Source organism: Podarcis filfolensis (assembly GCF_964270895.1).
Source record: "Podarcis filfolensis genome assembly, chromosome: 11".
Taxonomy (NCBI): Eukaryota; Metazoa; Chordata; class Lepidosauria; order Squamata; family Lacertidae; genus Podarcis; species Podarcis filfolensis.
In genome coordinates, this window is record NC_139613.1 from 42,152,303 (window position 1) to 42,171,421 (window position 19,119).

At 44.1% G+C, this 19,119-nt stretch overlaps 1 protein-coding gene across 5 annotated transcripts in view; it reads right to left on the bottom strand.

The window, feature by feature from the left end:
• Positions 1–19,119, bottom strand: part of MCC (MCC regulator of WNT signaling pathway) — a 208,797-nt gene that overhangs the window by 36,338 nt on the left and 153,340 nt on the right. For all 5 annotated transcript variants that reach the window (XR_014539771.1, XM_083576624.1, XM_083576627.1 and 2 more), the window contains 3 exons: positions 18,837–19,043; positions 636–782; positions 204–293 (listed from right to left, as the gene is read on the bottom strand). Coding sequence is in view for 4 of the 5 variants with exons in the window: in XM_083576624.1 (XP_083432750.1) it covers positions 204–293; positions 636–782; positions 18,837–19,043 (444 nt within the window). In the remaining variant the exon portion in view is untranslated. The remainder of the gene's footprint in view (positions 1–203; positions 294–635; positions 783–18,836; positions 19,044–19,119) is intronic.

Genomic DNA, 19,119 nt, shown 5'->3' on the forward strand with positions numbered 1-19,119 from the left:
AGCAAACCGCCCCCCCTCCCAGATATTAAAAGTGTGGCACTTACTGTAACAACTTCATGGTGAGTACAGGGACCGTTTTTGTTTCCCTTAAAAGAATATTATTTTAAATATATATTATTTCAATTTTTATACCACCCTTCATCCAAAGATCACAAGGCAGTTCATGACATGAGCATAAATCCTATGTGATCATTAGCACTCACCCCTATGCTGCTGATTTCAGATCCCAGGACAGGACGGTCAGATGTTGAAGATTCCGATCTCGTCTTTGAGAGCTTTACTCGTTCAGCTATCTAGAAACGGGGGGAAAAAACCCCACCGCAAATATTAGGTGTTGTATGTAGCTTTTGCACAGCTATGCAAATCCCTCCCCCTTCTTCGCACATCCAGAAATTGTATGTTAAGTTGATTAATGTAAACTGGCATGTGTGTTGTGACTAACAGAGGCTTAAAATCCTTAGCACTTATCTCTCCCTGCAGCTCGAGTTTTCAGACTCACTTAGGATCCTTGTAAATTCCCCTGGCGCTCTGGCTCATGCTTCCCAGTTAATTGCACGCCTGCACAGCAGCTGCGCACAGCAATGGCTGCGTCTCCCAGATAATGAGAGGCACTGTGGCAATGTACAAGGACTCACCTTGGCAATGGGGATGTCATTACTGCTGCTGCTGGTGCTCAGTTCTCCAGTGCTAGGGTTAATGGGACGGTTGGCAGGAGTAAGACGGCCGGGACTTGATGGGCCAGTTGCCTGGACACTTTGTAAACGGGTCTGCAGTTCTCGAACCTGGAAGAACACACAATATTAAGACAAAGTCATTTGTTTTCCTTTGCACTGGTCTGATGAGCAGTACTGGCTGCAGCAGCCAAATTCTGCTTTAGCCAGGGGTTATTGATTTATTTGTTAAAGGAAGAAAAGCTTGAAAAAGTTCTAAAGCAAAAGCTTTTCCATCGTGTCAGGGAACTGCCATCAGTTCAGAGGCGAGAGGTGGAAGAGCAGTTGTGTTACAGGGAGCTCTGAAGATCTTGAGAAGCAGTTCTTCCTCTGGCGAGGAGGGAAGCCCCGCCTCCAATGGGGAAGGGGCGCAGGGATCAAAAGATGCTAGGGAGAGCCTCAACACCGAGCCTGAGCAAAGGGGAGGGGAGGCAAGTCCCCCTTTGCCAGCGCCCACGTTGCGCAGTAGGTTTGCGCGCAGAGAGGGGAGAAGGATGGGGGTCACACGACTGTTATGCTGGGGAAGGTATAAGGACCGCCCACTCCCAGATTCTGCTAGCGACTGAGCAGACATGGACTTGAGACACTCTGCACTGTAAGATAGTTTGTACAGATAATAAAGTCTGGAAAAGACGGGTTGGAGTATTGCCTGTTTGCTCTCGAGCAACCACACCACCAGCTGACACATTGGTTCTTCGGCTGCTACAAAGCAGTTTCTAGTACTACCAAGTTTTATGAAGCATGGACATATTTACTGAGAGCAATCTGTCTTTCTGGCCATATGAACACCTTTAGTTTGAGGTCAGATTCAATGAACACCACTGGAAGAAACACAAACAATGCATGTGGGTGGAAAAGCGGTGGATCCATTGTTGTCTTGTTCACTTCTTATATGCTACCGAGCAAGATGAATAGTTAACTCTTGATAAAAGTTGCAGTGGTGAAAGGGGAGGAATAATTGTACTGGATTGTACTGGATCCCACAACTGTACTGGATCCCACAACTGTTATGTCCCCAGACTTCAGATGAGTAAAGTGACATGGACTTAGGCACATATTATGTATAAGCAAATATACAGGTATGTGCCACAAGAATTAGCCTTATTTAGATATACATAAAGGCTGCGGATGTATGGATTCTTTTATATGAATTTATTTCAGCTGAAGATTCCTTCCAGACCACAAACTATTTCAGGATATTCCTCCCATCCACATTGCATCATTGAAAAGCCACCTGGCAGTAAGACATGGTGGGCAGGGGAGACTAATGAACCACGCAGAATCCATAGGTGTGCCTCTGGAATTATGGCCAGAGTTCCCAGAAATTGATTTATGCATTCAATTTAGCAAAATGAATGCTAAACGCAAGGAAGAAGAGGAGGAGGAGGTGTTTGAACTTGATATCGCGCCTTTCACTCCCCTTAAGGAGTCTCAAAGCGGCTAACAATCTCCTTTCCCTTCCTCCCCCACAACAAACACTCTGTGAGGTGAGTGAGGCTGAGCCCAAGGTCACCCAGCAGCTGCATGTGGAGGAGCGGGGAAGCGAACCCAGTTCACCAGATTACGAGTCCACCGCTCTTAACCATTACACCACACTGACTCTCTAGCACTATCAGCCTCACTAGGATTAACAGGTGGCAGTTAAGAAGTTTCAGTTCTCTCATAATGTGCACTTCTAGCTTAGAGTTCACTCTGTTTCCCATTTCCAAAATGGTTCCACGTGTGTCAAACTAGCTGCTAAATCAATCTCAGTGCTTGCAAACTCCAATGCACGCTACAGAGAGCCCTCAAACCAGTAAGATGCTCACATGCACACAATGTTCTGCCCCAATGGAGGAAGACATTACAAATGAACCACGCAGTTCCACATTTGAATGTGTTACATCCATGATCATCTGACCCCAAAACAATAATTTACTTCCAGAACAGATCAAATGATTGGGACGATAATGAGCGTAAAGAAACACAGTGCAGCCCAGTTTGCTCATCCTCTTCTCTTGCCACGTGAGAGAAGGAGGTGCCTACGAAGAAAATCAGGGCATCATACAGATTAGAGATTTCTCCCCAGAATGTGACAAGCGAATGGATCCTCACTTTAATGGTGAGAGATAACTCACTACTCTGGTCAACTGGACGGAGGAATAATTCTGAGTCAAGAAAAGTCTGACTGGAGGAGCCAATGTCAGCATGCAGTGCTGGTGGGAAGGAGAAGAGAAACTGATTTCAGGAGCTACTGATGAGGTGCCATGCTACCATCCTCCTGGCAGCAGGTAGTGTTGCACCGGGGTAGAGCAGAAGCAAGGATGGGGAGGGAGCCGCAGCGTGGTGCCACCCCACTGTGCCAGTCGCTGTTGGGTATTCATTCACAAAAGTTAACAAAATCTAAGATGAAAGTAAGTTATTAAAAAAGCAAACACACTGTGCTTTATTTCACTGTATCGAAGTACAAACATACATAGGCACGCAACCCATTCTCAGAAATGCCTACACAACAAAGCTCAAAACAATAATAAATCTAACCAATTTAGTGCAAATGCTGAGAAGTAAATTGGAAGGTTCTTCTCAGCTACTAGGATAAATTGGCACCCCAAATTTCCATCTGTGAGCTGATTCAGACTATTTTCCCCAGCTGCATAAACCATGATTTATCCATCTGGAGGCAAGCGTCAGGATCGAATGTTCCTCCCCACCCCTCATAATAAGCTCCTGCCTTATTTACCACTTATTAACCACGATTAAACCAGTTTCCTGGTGCAGATAGAACAGGGAATTGTGGCTTAACACATGCCAGGAATTGAGCCCTGAAGCTGGTGCATGAAGTGAGGAGGAGTAAGGTGAAAGAGGAGCAAGCATGATGCTTGTCCCTGAATTTATGGTTTAAGAAGTCGGGAAAGATAATTTGAACTGGCTCTATGAATCTATTTTACTGGATACAGAGCTAATGGTCTGCATATAATAAAGCAGTTTGAAATAATTATTTGTAGAGAAACATCCTAGGATGACCTCATTGCATTAAAAACCCAAAGTGATTGAAGTGTAAATAATTTATTTATACTTCAGAAGCTATAGCTAAAATGCAGCACTGCAGAGCAGATACCGTATTTTTCGCCCTATAGGACGCACCGGCCCATAGGACGCACCTAGTTTTTTGGGAGGGAAATCAAGGAAAAAAAATTTATTTCCCCCCCAGGTTTGCGCAGCCATCCCCAAGCTAGAAGAGGGAGACGGAGCGCTCCGTCTCCCTCTTCTGCCTTCAGGGACAGCCTTTCTAGCCTCCGTGGGGCAGCGGCTTGCCCCGCTGTCCCCCGAGTTTGTGGGGCTGGCGGGGGGGGGGGAGAAGCAAGGTTGCTTCTCCCCCCCCCCCGCCAGCCTCCAGATCAGGTCGGTGAATAGCGGGGTGGCAGTGCTCTGCCTCCCCGCTATCCCCCGAGGTTGTGGGGCTAGCGGGGGGGGAGAAGCAAGCTTGCTTCTCCCCCCCGCTAGCCTCCAGATCACGTCGGGCAATAGCGGGGTGGCGGCGCTCTGCCTCCCCGCTATCCCCCGAGCTTGTGGGGCTGGCGATAGGGAGAAGCAAGCTTGCTTCTCCCCCCCGCTAGCCTCCAGATCATGTCGGGCAATAGCGGGGTGGCGGCGCTCTGCCTCCCCGCTATCCCCCGAGCTTGTGGGGCTGGCGATAGGGAGAAGCAAGCTTGCTTCTCCCCCCCCGCTAGCCTCCAGATCACGTCGGGCAATAGCGGGGTGGCGGCGCTCTGCCTCCCCGCTATCCCCAGAGCTTGTGGGGCTGGCGGGGGGGAGGAGCACGCTTGCTTCCTCCCCCCCCGCCATCCTCCAGATCAGGTCGGGGAATAGCGGGGTGGCAGCGCTCCGCCTCCCCGCTATCCCCCGAGCTTTTGGGCTGCAGGCTACTGCCCGCAAGCCTTGCGAGCCCGCGGGACCTCCCACCGGGCTTGCAAGACTTGCGGATAGCTTCCTGAAGCCTGCATTCGCCCCACAGGACGCACACACATTTCCCCTTCATTTTTGGAGGGGAAAAAGTGCGTCGTATAGGGCGAAAAATACGGTAAATGCTAGAAACACAGCAAATTAGAAAAGGGTACCCAACAAATCAGTAAAGTAACTCAATACCCCCAAAGTTGCTGAACAACTGCATTGCTCTTATTATATGCAATTAAAAACAACAAAAAGGTATTAAAATAAAGCAGGCCTGACCTCAAAATAGCTTTAGGACTAGAAAAGGAAGGGGGGGGGAAAGCTTGCAAATGACATTTTTTGATGCAAGATTATAAGCTTTGCCTCGGACAAATACTTAAAGAAACAAATGGCCTTCTTCAGCACAGCAACTTGGGCCACAAGGGAAATCAAGAGCTCATTTTTCCTGCACCACTAGCATAGAAAATAAAAGAAGAAGAAAGGAAATAAACATGCAGTCTGAAGGGGAAATTTCCTTGAAAGTCAAACTGTTTATTGAAACACATAAATATCCCTTCCGATTATAGCAGTGGACAGAATAAAGAAGTGCGGTGAGCTATAGTCCCTAAACCCAGAGGAACTTAAGTAAAAATGAGTTGTTACATATATACATAACTTGGCAGCTCATGAAGGACAGGATACTTAGAAGCTCTACTCTGAAAAGATGATACTAATATTTGAGCTATGTGTTACACTAAGTACCCATATTTAAGAAGCATGCTTAGCACTAATCCTTCCTTTCCTTCTTCCAGCTTCATAGACTCTGACCCAGACTGGGAGAATGATGTGTACAAAGGGGGCTTAACCCAAAATTATTCCTCCTGGTTTCAATTCCCACCCAGAGTTGCTGTTTGCAGTAAAGCAACACCTTCAAGGGAAATAACACATGATTTGCGGCAGGAAAATGTCATGTGAGGGAAACCCCCTCCCCACAATTCCAATCTAGACCAGACCTTCATGCAGCTGCTTTTTTCCTGAAAACCCATTACAGTGGTATCTTGGGCTACGAACTTAATTCGTTCCGGAGGTCCGTTCTTAACCCAAAACCGTTCTTAACCTGAGATGTGCTTTTGCTAATGGGGCTTCCTGCTGCCGCCGGCACACAATTTCCGTCCGCATCCTGGGGCAAAGTTTGTAACCTGAGGTACTACTTCCGGGTTAGAGGAGTTTGTAACCCAAGGTGTTTGTAACCTGAGGTACCACTGTAGTTGGTGCTAAGCACATGGATAAAAATGCACACGTGCTTAGTGTCATGTGCGACTTGTTCATATCACACCAGCTGAAATTCCCTCCTCTGCACAACTGTTAAAGATGTTGCAGCCCTCTTCTTTGCTACTGGCTATTAGGGGCTCTTTCAGACAGGCGTTTCCCCCCAGTCCTACCCAGAGATTTCTTTTTTTAAAAAAATAATTTTTATTAACCGACCAATCAAATCAAATCAAACCACATCACATAAATTCCGAATTACAAAGCCGAATTTAAAATTTTTTGTTGTTGGGGGGGACCCATATTTCAAGTTCCGAAGGGGATTCCAATCATCTTCTTGCTGCTGCGTTAATATCCACAAATCTGTCCAAATAATGTTCATAATTCTATCCAGTCCTATCTTGCTGTTCCCACATCTCGTCTTGTTCGTATATTTTTCTTTTTTTCTTTATGATCTCTTCTGATAATCTCCTTAAGCAGGTAAACACCAGTTATAATCATGTGTGAATTTTTCCGTTCATCCAATCATCATGTCGAGATGGTTTCCATATATCATCACTTTCATAAATAAAAGCACTCTTTCCATCATTAGTCTCACAAATCTGTCGCCTTCTTTAGTCCCTCTGAGGAGGCTCACCCACAATATGAAAACAGATCTGTTCCTCCTCCCAGACCTAAGTCTGTTTTTAGAATGTTGGATTATTTTGATTGTTGTTAGCCGCCCTGAGCCCAGCTTCGGCTGGGGAGGGCGGGATATAAATAAAATTTATTATTATTATTATTATTATTATTATTATTATTATTATTATTTCAACAGAACTTGCCAAAATGGCGACGCTATTTTTTGCTGCGTCATTCCAAAGCTCTTATGCTTTCCACGATCTCCTTAAAACATGCTTTGGTTAGAAAATTATCTCCACACAGTCTTAAATCCTCAGCTTAAGTCATTTAAATGGCATTTCTGACTTGTGGGGGGGAGATTCTTGGTTAATCACATAGAGAAAAGAAAGGAAAGTCCCCCCCCCCATCCAGTCCCATTGCCGAACATACCGAGCCTTGGTGTGTCATCTCATGATTTATTCCTGTTCCTCCGACCCGTCTTGTTTATCAGAGATCTCTTCAGTTAGCAGTCTTTACTCCCCATTCTTCCTTGAAATATGTGCATTAGCTTCCTCATAATTGTTTCTTTTGAAGTTGCTGCAGCTAGAGGCGCGAATCAGCGACAGCGTCCAGGAGCGCCGAAATCCGCACAAGGGCTTTCTGCCTAGTGCCCCCACCCCCTCAAGTTCGGGGGTGGTATAGGGCACAGCAGGCAAGGGCAGTCCCCCCCACACGCTTGGGGAGGGCGGGAGGCTGTTTACTCCCATCACAGCCTCTTAATTACCTCGTGTGGGTCGGAGAGATGTTATTGTCAGCCATCTTCCGATGCGCCCCTAGTGGCCCCCTCTACCCAGAGATTTCTCAGCTACAAAGTGGAAGCCAGCCTGTCAACATGCAAAACTTGTGCTCAGCCAGAGAGTTCTGGTCCTTCGCAAAGCAAGCTTTGGTATGTGGTTTGGGACCAGGATTTCGGAAGGACTACCTTCTGCCGTGTGACTCTGATGCTCCACTGGAAGCATCAGAAGTATTGCTTCACACTCTGTTACCACTGGAGTACTGAATGGTTAGTATGCTAGCCTGGATATTTTCAGGGGTGGCATCCAGAAGTCTTGATTGGCCCCCTTTTGATTTGTGTTTTGGTATGTTGTCAAAAGGGATGCGGGTGGTGCTGTGGGTTAAACCACAGATAGGGCTTGCCGATCAGAAGGTTGGCGGTTCGAATCCCCGCGACGGGGTGAGCTACCGTTGCTCGGTCCCTGCTCCTGCCAACCTAGCAGTTCGAAAGCACGTCAAAGTGCAGGTAGATAAATATGTACCACTCCGGCGGGAAGGTAAACGGCGTTTCTGTGTGCTGTTCTGGTTCACCAGAAGCGGCTTAGTCATGCTGGCCACGTGACCCGGAAGCTGTATGCTGGCTCCCTTGGCCAATAAAGCGAGATGAGCGCTGTAACCCCAGAGTCGGTCATGACTGGACCTAATGGTCAGGGGTCCCTTTACCTTTATGTTGTCAAAAACACATTTTTGCTGAGCTTCCTGTTTGGTTGAGTTTTTCTCCTTTCTGTTATTTTAACAGGCTGCTGTTCTTAGTATGGTCCATTTGTTTTGATTTCTGTACTGATGGCCTATCATTTTAATTAAAGTTAGCAGCATTGGGTGCCTTGTGAGGAGCTGAAAGTTGGGATATAAATATTTTAGTAAATGAGTTTAAGATATCTTTAAGTTATGTTTTCTGCAAATAGCACTTCTAGGGAAAAACTGAAAATATATGGGGTAATTTTTGGTTAAACCCTTTTCTCATATACGTCATGGCGCAAGTTTGGATCAGAGCCTACTTGGTTACTTTTTCTATTAAAAACAAAACAAAAAAGCAAACAATGCCAAGCATGTTTTTATCAAGAAACACCCAAGTGCTTTTATCGTTTTGTTCTTCTAACTAAAGACTAAAGATATTTGCAATTTCCCCTATTTTCAATAATTTATAAATCACTTTCACAGAAAACATAGGAAAATTTCTGTCTCCTTGCTATGAAGGTTTCATAACAGATGTCATCTCCGTAATGGAATGAAAGGGAAACTCACTGTAAACCGTGCCAACAATTGCCACTGAAATCCTCAATATTCTGATATTCATTTGTACATACGTACACACATATGGTAATCTGGATATATTTAGGGTGGCCGGAGTGGGGAAGAGAAGCTTGTTACAATTTCAATGCTAAGTTAAAAGCCACTAACAACTTATCAAGCAGTGACTGCTAGCCATAATTATACACCATAAAACAACATTTATAACGGAAAGAAAAATATATGAGTAATATTCAAACCACACTTAGGGTGGAAAATCCTTTTTCAAGAAAGTTTAAAAATTGTAATCTAAGCAAATAATAAAACTACAGTATAGGGTGGGATTCGCTTAACGAGCCCCGTGACTGGAAGCCCCTGCACAAGGACTTCCACTTGCAAAACAGGGTTTCCCCCCACCCCGCTCCTGTGCCCCCAAAATGGGCTCTGCAGGGATTGTGATACCTCCCAGAATATAGGGGCGAGGAGAGAAGGATCACTCCACCTGGAAACGTGCAACCATAGGAGCCAGCTTTTAGGGGGCCAAGGTCTTTTTGCTGCTCCAATGCATTATTTGAAGGGGGCAGGCACTGCCCAAGTCAATGGGAATTGCTATTCAAATGGCGTGCATGTACCATGTTTTGTGACCAGTTATGCAGGGTGGGGGTTACCTGGGCACCCCCAATATTTTGTTCCAGTTGGCACCTTGGCTGCAATGCTTGCACAGACAGAACATCTTTCATACACAGCATGATGCTGAATTCCATCCATAGTGCAGGGAGTAACGTAAAGGACCCCTGGACGGTTAAGTCCAGTCAAAGTCCAGTGACTATGGGGTTGTGGCGCTCACCTTGCTTTCAGGCCGAGGGGCCGGCGTTTGTCCGCAGACAGCTTTCCACGCCATGTGGCCAGCATGACTTAACCACTTCTGATGCAATGGAACACCGTGACGGAAACCAGAGCGCACAGAAAAGCTGTTTACCTTCCTGCCGGAGTGGTACCTATTTATCTACTTGCACTTGCGTGCTTTCAAACTGCTAGGTTGGCAGGAGCTGGGAGAGAGCAACGTGAGCTCATCCCGTCGCAGGGATTTGAACCACCAACCTTCTGATCGGCAAGCCCAAGAGGCTCAGTGGTTTAAACAACAGAGCCACCCGTGTCCCTTACCTTTACCTACTGGGAGTACTGTTGTTCCTCACTGGGGCTGGGAGAGGGAGGAGGAAGAGAGGGAGCTTATGGATCTAAAGAAGCAAAAGCCACTGCAGCTGGCCCAATGTGTTGGTGAGAAAGTGGAAGTGATTAGGGAGGCAAGAGCGAGGTATTGCAGGCCAGGGTAGGAGGTAAGGAGCTGAAGAAGGCAAGCAGATCTCCCTGAGGAGCACAAAGAACACCTCCCTTGAGGCTCTAGAGGCTGTGTCACCTCTGTGAGGCCAAGCCAGCGGCAAACTTTCTATTTGTGTCAGCAGGAGCCTGACTGTGACCTTGTTCACACGCAACTCTAAGCCAAAATGCAAGAAAGATGAAATGGAAGAAATGAAACGACAGCAGATCATATACATAAGGCAAGTCAGTGGTGGTTCAGGAAGTAGCTTGCTGGCTCAGAAAAGTGAGTACACATTCTGATATATTAAATAAAAGAGTGGAACATAGCAAGAACAAGTGGTGGTGGGAAACAAGGTGAAACATCCATGGCCAACAGTACAGCTCTGAACTATGCCGACAGGAGATTTGAAGGGGTGGGTAAGGTCCACTTGTAGGTGGTGGTGGGGAACCCACTGGTTTAGCGCACCATTTGTTAAAACTATTTGCAAGCGGTTTCTTCAGTTCAGAAATTCAAGGCTGGGGGGGGCGCGGGGAGACCTACTGCGAAGGAAGGTTGAGGAGCCGTGTAGGTTAAAGGAGGGCAGAGGAGGGAGCATGGCACAATTAAAAGAGGAATGCCACTGCAAGGGAGGGATAAAAAGCCTACAGGGAGGAAGCAAGAGGAGGAAAGCAGAGCATAAGTCTGGCTGCAGGGCTGGAGAAAAGAGAAATGATTTCTCTCCGCATAAATTTATGTTGCTGCTAAGAACTTTTTTTTTTTAAAGGCAGTTCACATTTTCCGTGCCAAGAAAAGGTAGCTGGGGAATGAATGGAGGGAGTGTTTTGCAGATCTAATAAGCCATCAAATCTAAAAAAGAATTTGAGGAGAAAAATGTTTGCGGACAAAAGGAGGACATGGTAAAGAGATTACCCTGTTTATGGGCTTGCAAAAGAACAGAATAAAGAAAAACGGGAGATCTTAAGACTAGACAGCCACAAACACAGGATTCTTACTCACCGTATTTTTCGCTCTATAGGACTCAGCTGACCATAGGACACACCTTGTTCTAGAGGGGGAGAACAAGAGAAAAAAAATCTCCCCCTCTCTGCACAGCGCCCCTTCAGTGAAGCGGCAGGAGAAACGGAGCCCCTTCCATTTCTCCGCACTCCGGAGGCTTCAGTGAAGGCAACCCGAAGCCTCCGGAGCGTGTCAGGAGTTCCCACTGCGCTCTGGAGGCTTCGGGTTCCTTTCACTGAAGCCAGGAGAGTCTTGCTCTCCAGGCTTCAGCGAAAGCAACGTGAAGCCTCCGGAGCGCGGCGGGAGCGCTCCCACTGCGCTTCAGGGGCTTCACATTGCTATCGCTGAAGCCAAGGAGCCTGCATTTGCTCCATAAGACGCACACACATTTCCCCTTAATTTTTGGAAGGGAAAATGTGCGTCTTATAGAGCGAAAAATACGGTAGTTCTGGCATTAGCAACCTGCCACGTGCGCACCTCTAAGGAGGGTATGTCTTATTCACAGCAACCTTGGAGATGGCTTAGGCCCATTTTGGAGTATTGGTAACACCTACATGATTCTTCGTAGGTATCACATGAAGGAACTGATTAAATGAACTGGGACTTCCACATGGAACCCTTGCATGGGGCTGCCATGATTGCACAATTTGCAGCAGTTGTGCATACAGGCTATGTAGGGAACCACTGGTTCATACTATCAGGACACCCATGTGCACACACGCACACCCCGCCCAACTGTCAAACCTGTGCGCTCCTGCTGGTGACAACATGAGGTTTGCCAAGCAAGTGCTCAGAACACTTCCAGGTCATTATTAACTGTTCATCAGGCTAAACACAGAGAAACACTCCACACTGCTGCCTATGGTTGCCGCCATGGAATTCTTTCTCCAATGAGATTCACCAAAGCCCAACCAAGCATATCGCAGTGGCATAAGAAGGCGTTGTCATCTGGGTCAGTAGCTAGGGTTTGATTTGTAGTATACTTAGCATTGCCTCGGCGAGTATAGCGCTGAAATAGGTCCTTCCATCTAAGACTATGGCAGGATGCATTAATGGTTTGCTGCCTTTTTTAAAGAAATAAGCTATTTAATTACAGACAAAAACCATCTCCCTGGGCAGAGAATGGCAATCGCCTGCAACGCAGGAATCTCAGCTAAAGCGTCCATGACAGATGGTCATCCAACCTCTGCTTAAAAATCTCCACTGAAGGAGTGTCCACCACTTAAATGTTGTGACCCCACATCCACATCCCACCAAGGTGATCCAAAAGTATAACATGGTAAATTGTATCTAAATATAATGTAAAATATGACTTAAATTCATATGATTTTCAGTGTTTAAGTATGCAGTTGAAAAACTATACGCTCAGGTATTCTACAGTTTCTAAGTAAATACGCAGAAGACACAAACTTGACTAGAACTCTTAAAGTTGATTTCTAATGAAATTGTTAGCTACGCTTACTAAAGTAATTTTTAATCAGCAATTTCAGCAGTAAGCTAGCAATAGCTGTAATTACCATGCAAAAATTAGCCGAGAAATCTAAGCCTCTTGGGTTGTATCTTAATTAAGGAGAAATGTAGTTACTGCTAGTTCTCACTCCACTTTTTAATAAAGTGACAGTCAGGATCTGAACACTAATTTTAAGGTTTCTTGACCCGTATTATTATTATAGTATTATTGAACGGCTGTGATACCTTCGGTGTATCTTAAGAAATGAAAGTAGCGCTCTCTAATTCAAAGTCAATACACTTCCCAGGATTGATTTATTCACATGGGATACATGCTTCATGGATGAGTTGCCTGGAAGAATATAGCTCTCGTGTTCTATCACAATTATACTAGGCCAGAGTCACTTGAGCCTGTCTCATTCTCAATTTATAATGCCTCAGTTATGCTCAGCATGAGGAGGACCTGTAGTTCCAAAACGAGCCGTGACAATGTTCATAAGGTGGAAAAAGTTACCTACTATTGTTTACTTTGCACATTCCCCTTGCTACGTTTCTGGTCAATTTTACTTTAGAATTCAGTATGACTCTGTATATAGACACATGTTTTTAATCCCTCCTCAGAGAGGCTAGATTTCAACAGAGCCTCTCAGGAATTATGAGTAGCTTGCAGATATTGCGCACTTCAGCCTTCTCTTAGCAAACCACATAACCACCAATGTATTATAAGCCTAAAAAAGTTTAAAAGGCCAGTTTAAAAACTAAGGGTGGTTTATTTTGTTGTGCGTTTGATATTTGATGTGCTTTGCCTCTATGGTTTACAATTAGAATGCCACTTAGAAATAGAATTCCTTTGCCAATTGCTTATATGCATTTCTAGAGGTAACCAAGTTACGCACACAAAGCAAATAAAATCCAACTAGGAACATGAATTCACTAGGAAAAATTCTCCCCCAACCATTCTTTGCAGCTTAACTCAGAGCCCCCCCAAAAAGCAGCCCAAATAACCAGGTCTTAAAACTTCCAGAAGGTGGTTAGGCTTGAATTCTGAGCAAGTCTGTAGTGTAATGCCTTTTACACACAGCTTTACAATAAAGGTGAAAATGAAACATTTTCAAAGAGCCTAGAAAATATCTAGATTGGTTAAAACAAACAAACCACCAACACAAGTTTTCATGCATGATGAGAACAGAGGAAAGGCCAGTTGAACATTGTTCCCTTAAGCAGCATGTCTCTAAGGTGATAGTAAAGATTGGTAAGAAAAATATGCTTAGCCTCATCCTGACTTTTGCTGCAAGATTCATGGGAGCACAGAGCAGAATCTTTCCCATTCCTGACCTAATACTATATATTAGGCTTCCTAAGGAGATTTGTCATGTCAGAGCTAACTTTTAGGAACTAATGTATTATTTAAAAAGCATTCAGAGGTCTTTTATAGGTGAGGCACATTAGCTATTTAGTCTTATTTATCTATTCTGTGGCTATATTATGCATATATTATATTATACATATAACCGCTTCTGCCAATCTACCAGTTCGAAAGCACACCGGTGCAAGTAGATAAATAGGTACCACTGCGACGGGAAGGTAAATGGCGTTTCCATGCGCTCTGGCCACATGACCCAGAAAGCTGTCTGTGGACAAACATCGGCTTCCTCGGCCTGAAAGCGAGATGAGCGCCGCACCCCACAGTCGCCTTTGACTGGACTTAACCGTCCAGGGGTCCTTTACCTTTACCTTACATATATTCAGTGGTTTTTTTCCTTAAAAAATGTTTAGGGGTATTCTCATTTTCCTACTCATATTGAAATACTGCCCCTCAATGAGACCAAACTTAGATTCACAAAATGTTTAGGGGTATGCGTACCCCTGCGTCCCCCCAGAAAAAAAACACTGCATATATTATATAATCACCTTAGGCCATGTTAATAATTGGATGGTCCTACCCCAATGCTAAACCTTAGGGTGAAGGGCAGACAATAAACAAATAAATAAAAACTGCAGTCAAATGTTACACAATGTAGTACTTGGGGGAAAGGTGCACGCAATCTCCAGTATTATTGTTACTATTAATTTGATATCTCTTTGTTGGCCCATCTGTTTTGTTTGCAGACTTAAGTCACATCTGTATCTGCAATGACTGCCCAGTGCACAGACCTATAATATCTAACTGGACGTGGGTGGCGCGGTGGTCTAAACCACTGAGCTCTTGGGCTTGCTGATCAGAAGGTCGGCGGTTCGAATCCCCACGACAAGGTGAGCTCCTGTGGCTCTGTCCCAGCTCCTGCCAACCTAACAGTTCGAAAGCACACCAGTGCAAATAGACAAATAGGTAAAGCTGTGGTGGGAAGGTAAACGGTGTTTCCATGCGCTCTGGTTTTCGTCACAGTGTTCTGTGGACTTAACTGTTCAGGGGTCCTTTACCTTTTACCTTTACCTTACTATCTAACTGTCAAAGTGACTCTTGTTAAGGAAAATAGTCCAACTTGCAAGTAAGATGGAACCACTTTAGGCTGTTAAGCTAGTGCAAGTGTTTTCTTCCTCCTGGCAAGAAGCTCAAAGGAAAAAGAGTCAGTCTATAATTTCACTTATTCAGCTCTGTTTAAATAATTTTTAGGGGTTTCCCATGAAGAACTAATAGATTTTATTTTCCTTGATAAAACAAATACTTTGCCTCTACTGGTGTTTAACTGAGTTATAATCAACTATTATATTGGTCTACATACTTTCAGTCTGACTCTTCTTTGGTTTATATGAATTTTCAAGATTATTTATCTAAGGTCATTCCAAAGTAGAGAAAGAGGACCAGTCACTGGATGGTGTGCATTTAAACAAACACACACGCATACCCGACATGGCAGACTGAAGCACAAGGAGAGGAGAACATTTCTAGTCTTTGGCCAGGCAATATTACCATTCAGCTTACTTGCTCTCCTAGATTTTGCATTGAGCTTACAGAGAAACTAGATCTCCCTACAGACAGAGTTGCCCTATAGAGCACTGTACATGTTATTGCTTTCCTGGAAATAAGCAGTCCACGTGTTTGCCCAAAAACAAAGATGCATATTTTGGTAGAAGCTGTTTCTACAGGTCACAAACAACTCCAGTATTCAGGGTGGTCTCTTTGTCTATGGCTATTTTGCACAGAGGTAACACTACATTATGGACACCCTACAGAAGTAAGTAATTACCTCATTTACTAATGACCTGCGAGGGATAAAAATCCATACACATGTCATTTCTTAGTTATTGCACTGCAAAGCAGCACAATCTGTTAACTGAATGCATTAAATATCTAATTTAATTAAACCTCTAACAAGGCTCCGAAACCCCATTGAGAGCACTTTGTTTGATTACAGGCACTGGGCTAAAGCAACAGCCCTATTGATTTGCTCGGCTCCAACTACTTTTATCTACCCAATTTAGTGTGTGTAAAACAAACAAAAAAACTAAATTTTTTTTTGCAAGGGCTCCTTTCCTCACTCTCTGGGGAAATAATATAAAGTGACTCTTGGTTCATGGATGCATATATAAAATATTTAGTAGGTCAAAGAAAACATTTATTTGTGTGGCAGCTATTGACTGCATTACAGATGCAGATAAACTCCCTAGTGCTCACCATTACATAGTGTGGCTGACATGGACATCTGTAATAAACAGACTCCTCTCAAGGGAAATAAACCCACTGTTCACCAAATTAGCATACAGTTCACAGCACAAGACTTCACTATTTTCCAATAACCCAAAAGAAGGATAAAGGTAGAGGTAATGATCAATTCTGTGATTACCGATCTGGAATTGTCCCTTCATATTTTAATGTTCAACACTGAAGGGAAGAAGACGCTCCTCTTTGGTTACAAAGCAGTTTCTTTTGCAGCCCCAAGAAGATCCTGCCATACTGCTCATCTCTCTCAGAGAGAGGTTAACAGATGTGGGGTGGGAAAAAGAACAAAAGCACAGTAGGGCCAATGTTTTATTTTAAGCCATTCATTGCCATAAATTGTGGGGATTAGACACACCCATGGGGACAAGTTTATCAATGATTATAAACAACAACATTATATGGAATCTTCCAGATTTCATATAACCTCTGTTTTGAAACAGCTGCTCTGGTTTCCAGTCGGTCTCCAGGGCCAACTCAAGGCGCTAAAAGCCCTAAACAACCCAGGCCCCACATACCTGGAAGGCCGCCTCGTCTCCTACAGACCATCTTGGATGCTAAGAGAAGTGGACGGTGCCCTGTTGGTTGTTTAATCATCCTCAGAAGCTCAGGCTGTGGCAGACAAGGAGAGGGCCTTCTCTGCAGCAGCCCCTACCTAAGCTGTGGATGTTCAGGGGCAGCCCAAGGCATTTTGGCACCTGAGGTGAAATGCCCCAACAATGGTTTGGGGAAGCAAATTCCCTCCCTCCGCCTGGCATCAGGCTTTGTATCTTTGTATCAGCTTCTTCCTTCAGGGTGGCTAACTTGTGGCCCTATTTTGGCAGCCCTTGGCAACATTAAAGAAAAAGAATATTTTTGTGCATGTGATCCATTGTTATTGAAAGCTTATACATCTGCTTGTGTATTAAATTTGTTTAATAATTAAAAATATAAAATACATTAATTGTGTAATTATATAGATTTAATTAGCTATAGTAACTGTGTACATTAAATTATATTGAATATATTGCAAACACTTCAATTTACTATATGGAGATTTAATTCGGTGTGTGGCTCACTTGGGATGAAAATTCGCCCTGAGCTACAATGACCAGCTGCAAAAAAAAGGAGTTCAAAGCTCTCACACATTTAGTAGTTCTGTAGAAAAAGATTATTCCTTTAGGTTACCCACAGTTCTCTGAAGATATCCATAGCTATAAACTAACTTGCATTCCTTTCAACATAATCCTTTCTTATTAGGCCTGCAATGACTTCTGCAACATGACTGCGGAATAAAAAACACATGAATATTTGGAAAACAGTCACAAAAAGAAACAGTTACAAAAGTTCATTCTTACAAACCTGATCCCTCTGATGCAAAGACAACTCAGGATTTGATGTTATTTCCTTGTCACAATTCAAAACATTTTTAGTTGTGTATCCTCTCAGTTAGCTTAGTATCTGATTAAGTGGAATGTGGTCCATGAAACCTTATACCGTAATAAATTTGTTAGCATTTAAGGTGCACCAGCAAACTTTGCTGTTTTTGCAAAAACTACCCTTCCAGAAATGTAACTTCTACATCCACATTTCTTACCTCCTGCTTTCTGACTGTGGCAATCTGCTGGTCTGGTGATTAATTTTCAGCAACACTGGGGTTAGAATACCCAGCAGTGTGTCAATCATGTGTCAACTGTGTGTCAGTAAGAAGACAGGTCTATATAACCAAGCTAATTTATCTAATTAAGATCAGCTGTTGGAGAACAGGGTAGAAGAAAGACGCTCTAATAAGCATCCAAGGAAGAAAGGAATGGAGGTGGGAATAAACAGTAGAGGAATTAAACACCTGAACCTCAGAAAAACACTTGTGTCCTCTTCCTCTGGGTAATGAACCTTAACTCTCCCACCAGCTGGCACAAAAGGCCATTAGACTGCCACAAGGCTAGATGGAAACTGATGATTTGTTCATGCATCTCCTTTCTGGACAGGCCAGTTTAAGACAATATATCATCTTTACTACCTTAAAAACCAGATTTTGGCTGGATCTAAACAGAAAATATCAAAGACACAGATCTGAATTAAAACTCTTTCAAATAGGTCTTATGATCCACAGCAAAAAAATTGTACACAGCTTTGAAGGAGAATAAGAGAGGGCTGCTTTAAACGCTTTGGCCAAGAAGTGGTAAATATATTTAAGTGAACACTATAAAATGCATTCCCACTGCCAACAAGTGTTCTTCCTTGAAATGAAAAAAAAAAGAACCCTACGAAACATCTGTGAATTTTTTTCCATGCAAGGATACATAAATGTGCCAAATCTTCAAACACAGATGGATTAAGGCAGCTTCCCTGGAGACATCGTATAGATGTCTAAGAGTTACGGTCTCAGAACCAAGACTAGGCAGGGACCTGCAAGTTTCAGATTCATTTTGGGCTGCAGGAAGATGAGCATGGAATGGAACAAGCAGGGAAAGGGTGGGGCTTTAAGAGTAATAGGGTGAGGGGCAAAGGGCGGTTACATGGAGGAATGAAGATCACACCCACACCATGCATTTAAAGCATACTTATAAGCATGGCTTTCCTCAAAGAATTCTAGGAACTGTACCTCTCACAGAGCTAGAATTCCTGGCAGATGAGACTTCCACACAGATTCATGCAACTGCTTTGAGAACACTTTTAAAACGTTACAGCTCTGGTTATCTAACTAAACAAGAGATAATCCATTAGAACTACATGGCAGATGAGGAAGCAAAACAGTAAATGCCTTGAGAAATGGAGCCTGGAAGCGAGGATCCTGTCTGCTGCCAACTCCTTTTATAGTCTGACAAAATATTCTTAACGTTTCTATAGCGGAGTGTGGCACATAAGTGGTTATTGGCCTCACCCTTCTGCGCAATCTGTCTCGTTCCTCCCGGATGGCGTTCATGGTGGCCTTCGTCCTGTTTAGCTCCTCCTCCTTGCTGCACAGCATTGCCGTAAGGCTCTCGTTCTCTTCCCTCAAGCCCGCAAGCTCCTTCTCCCAGCGAGACCTCTCTTCAGCCAGGTTGGGATACAGGTCCCGCCCGAGCACACCTTCAATCTCTTCGACTGTCTGCAGAATATTTTAAAGGAACAATAATTCATACACGAAACACTAAACGTATTATTCACACTAACGGACACATTTC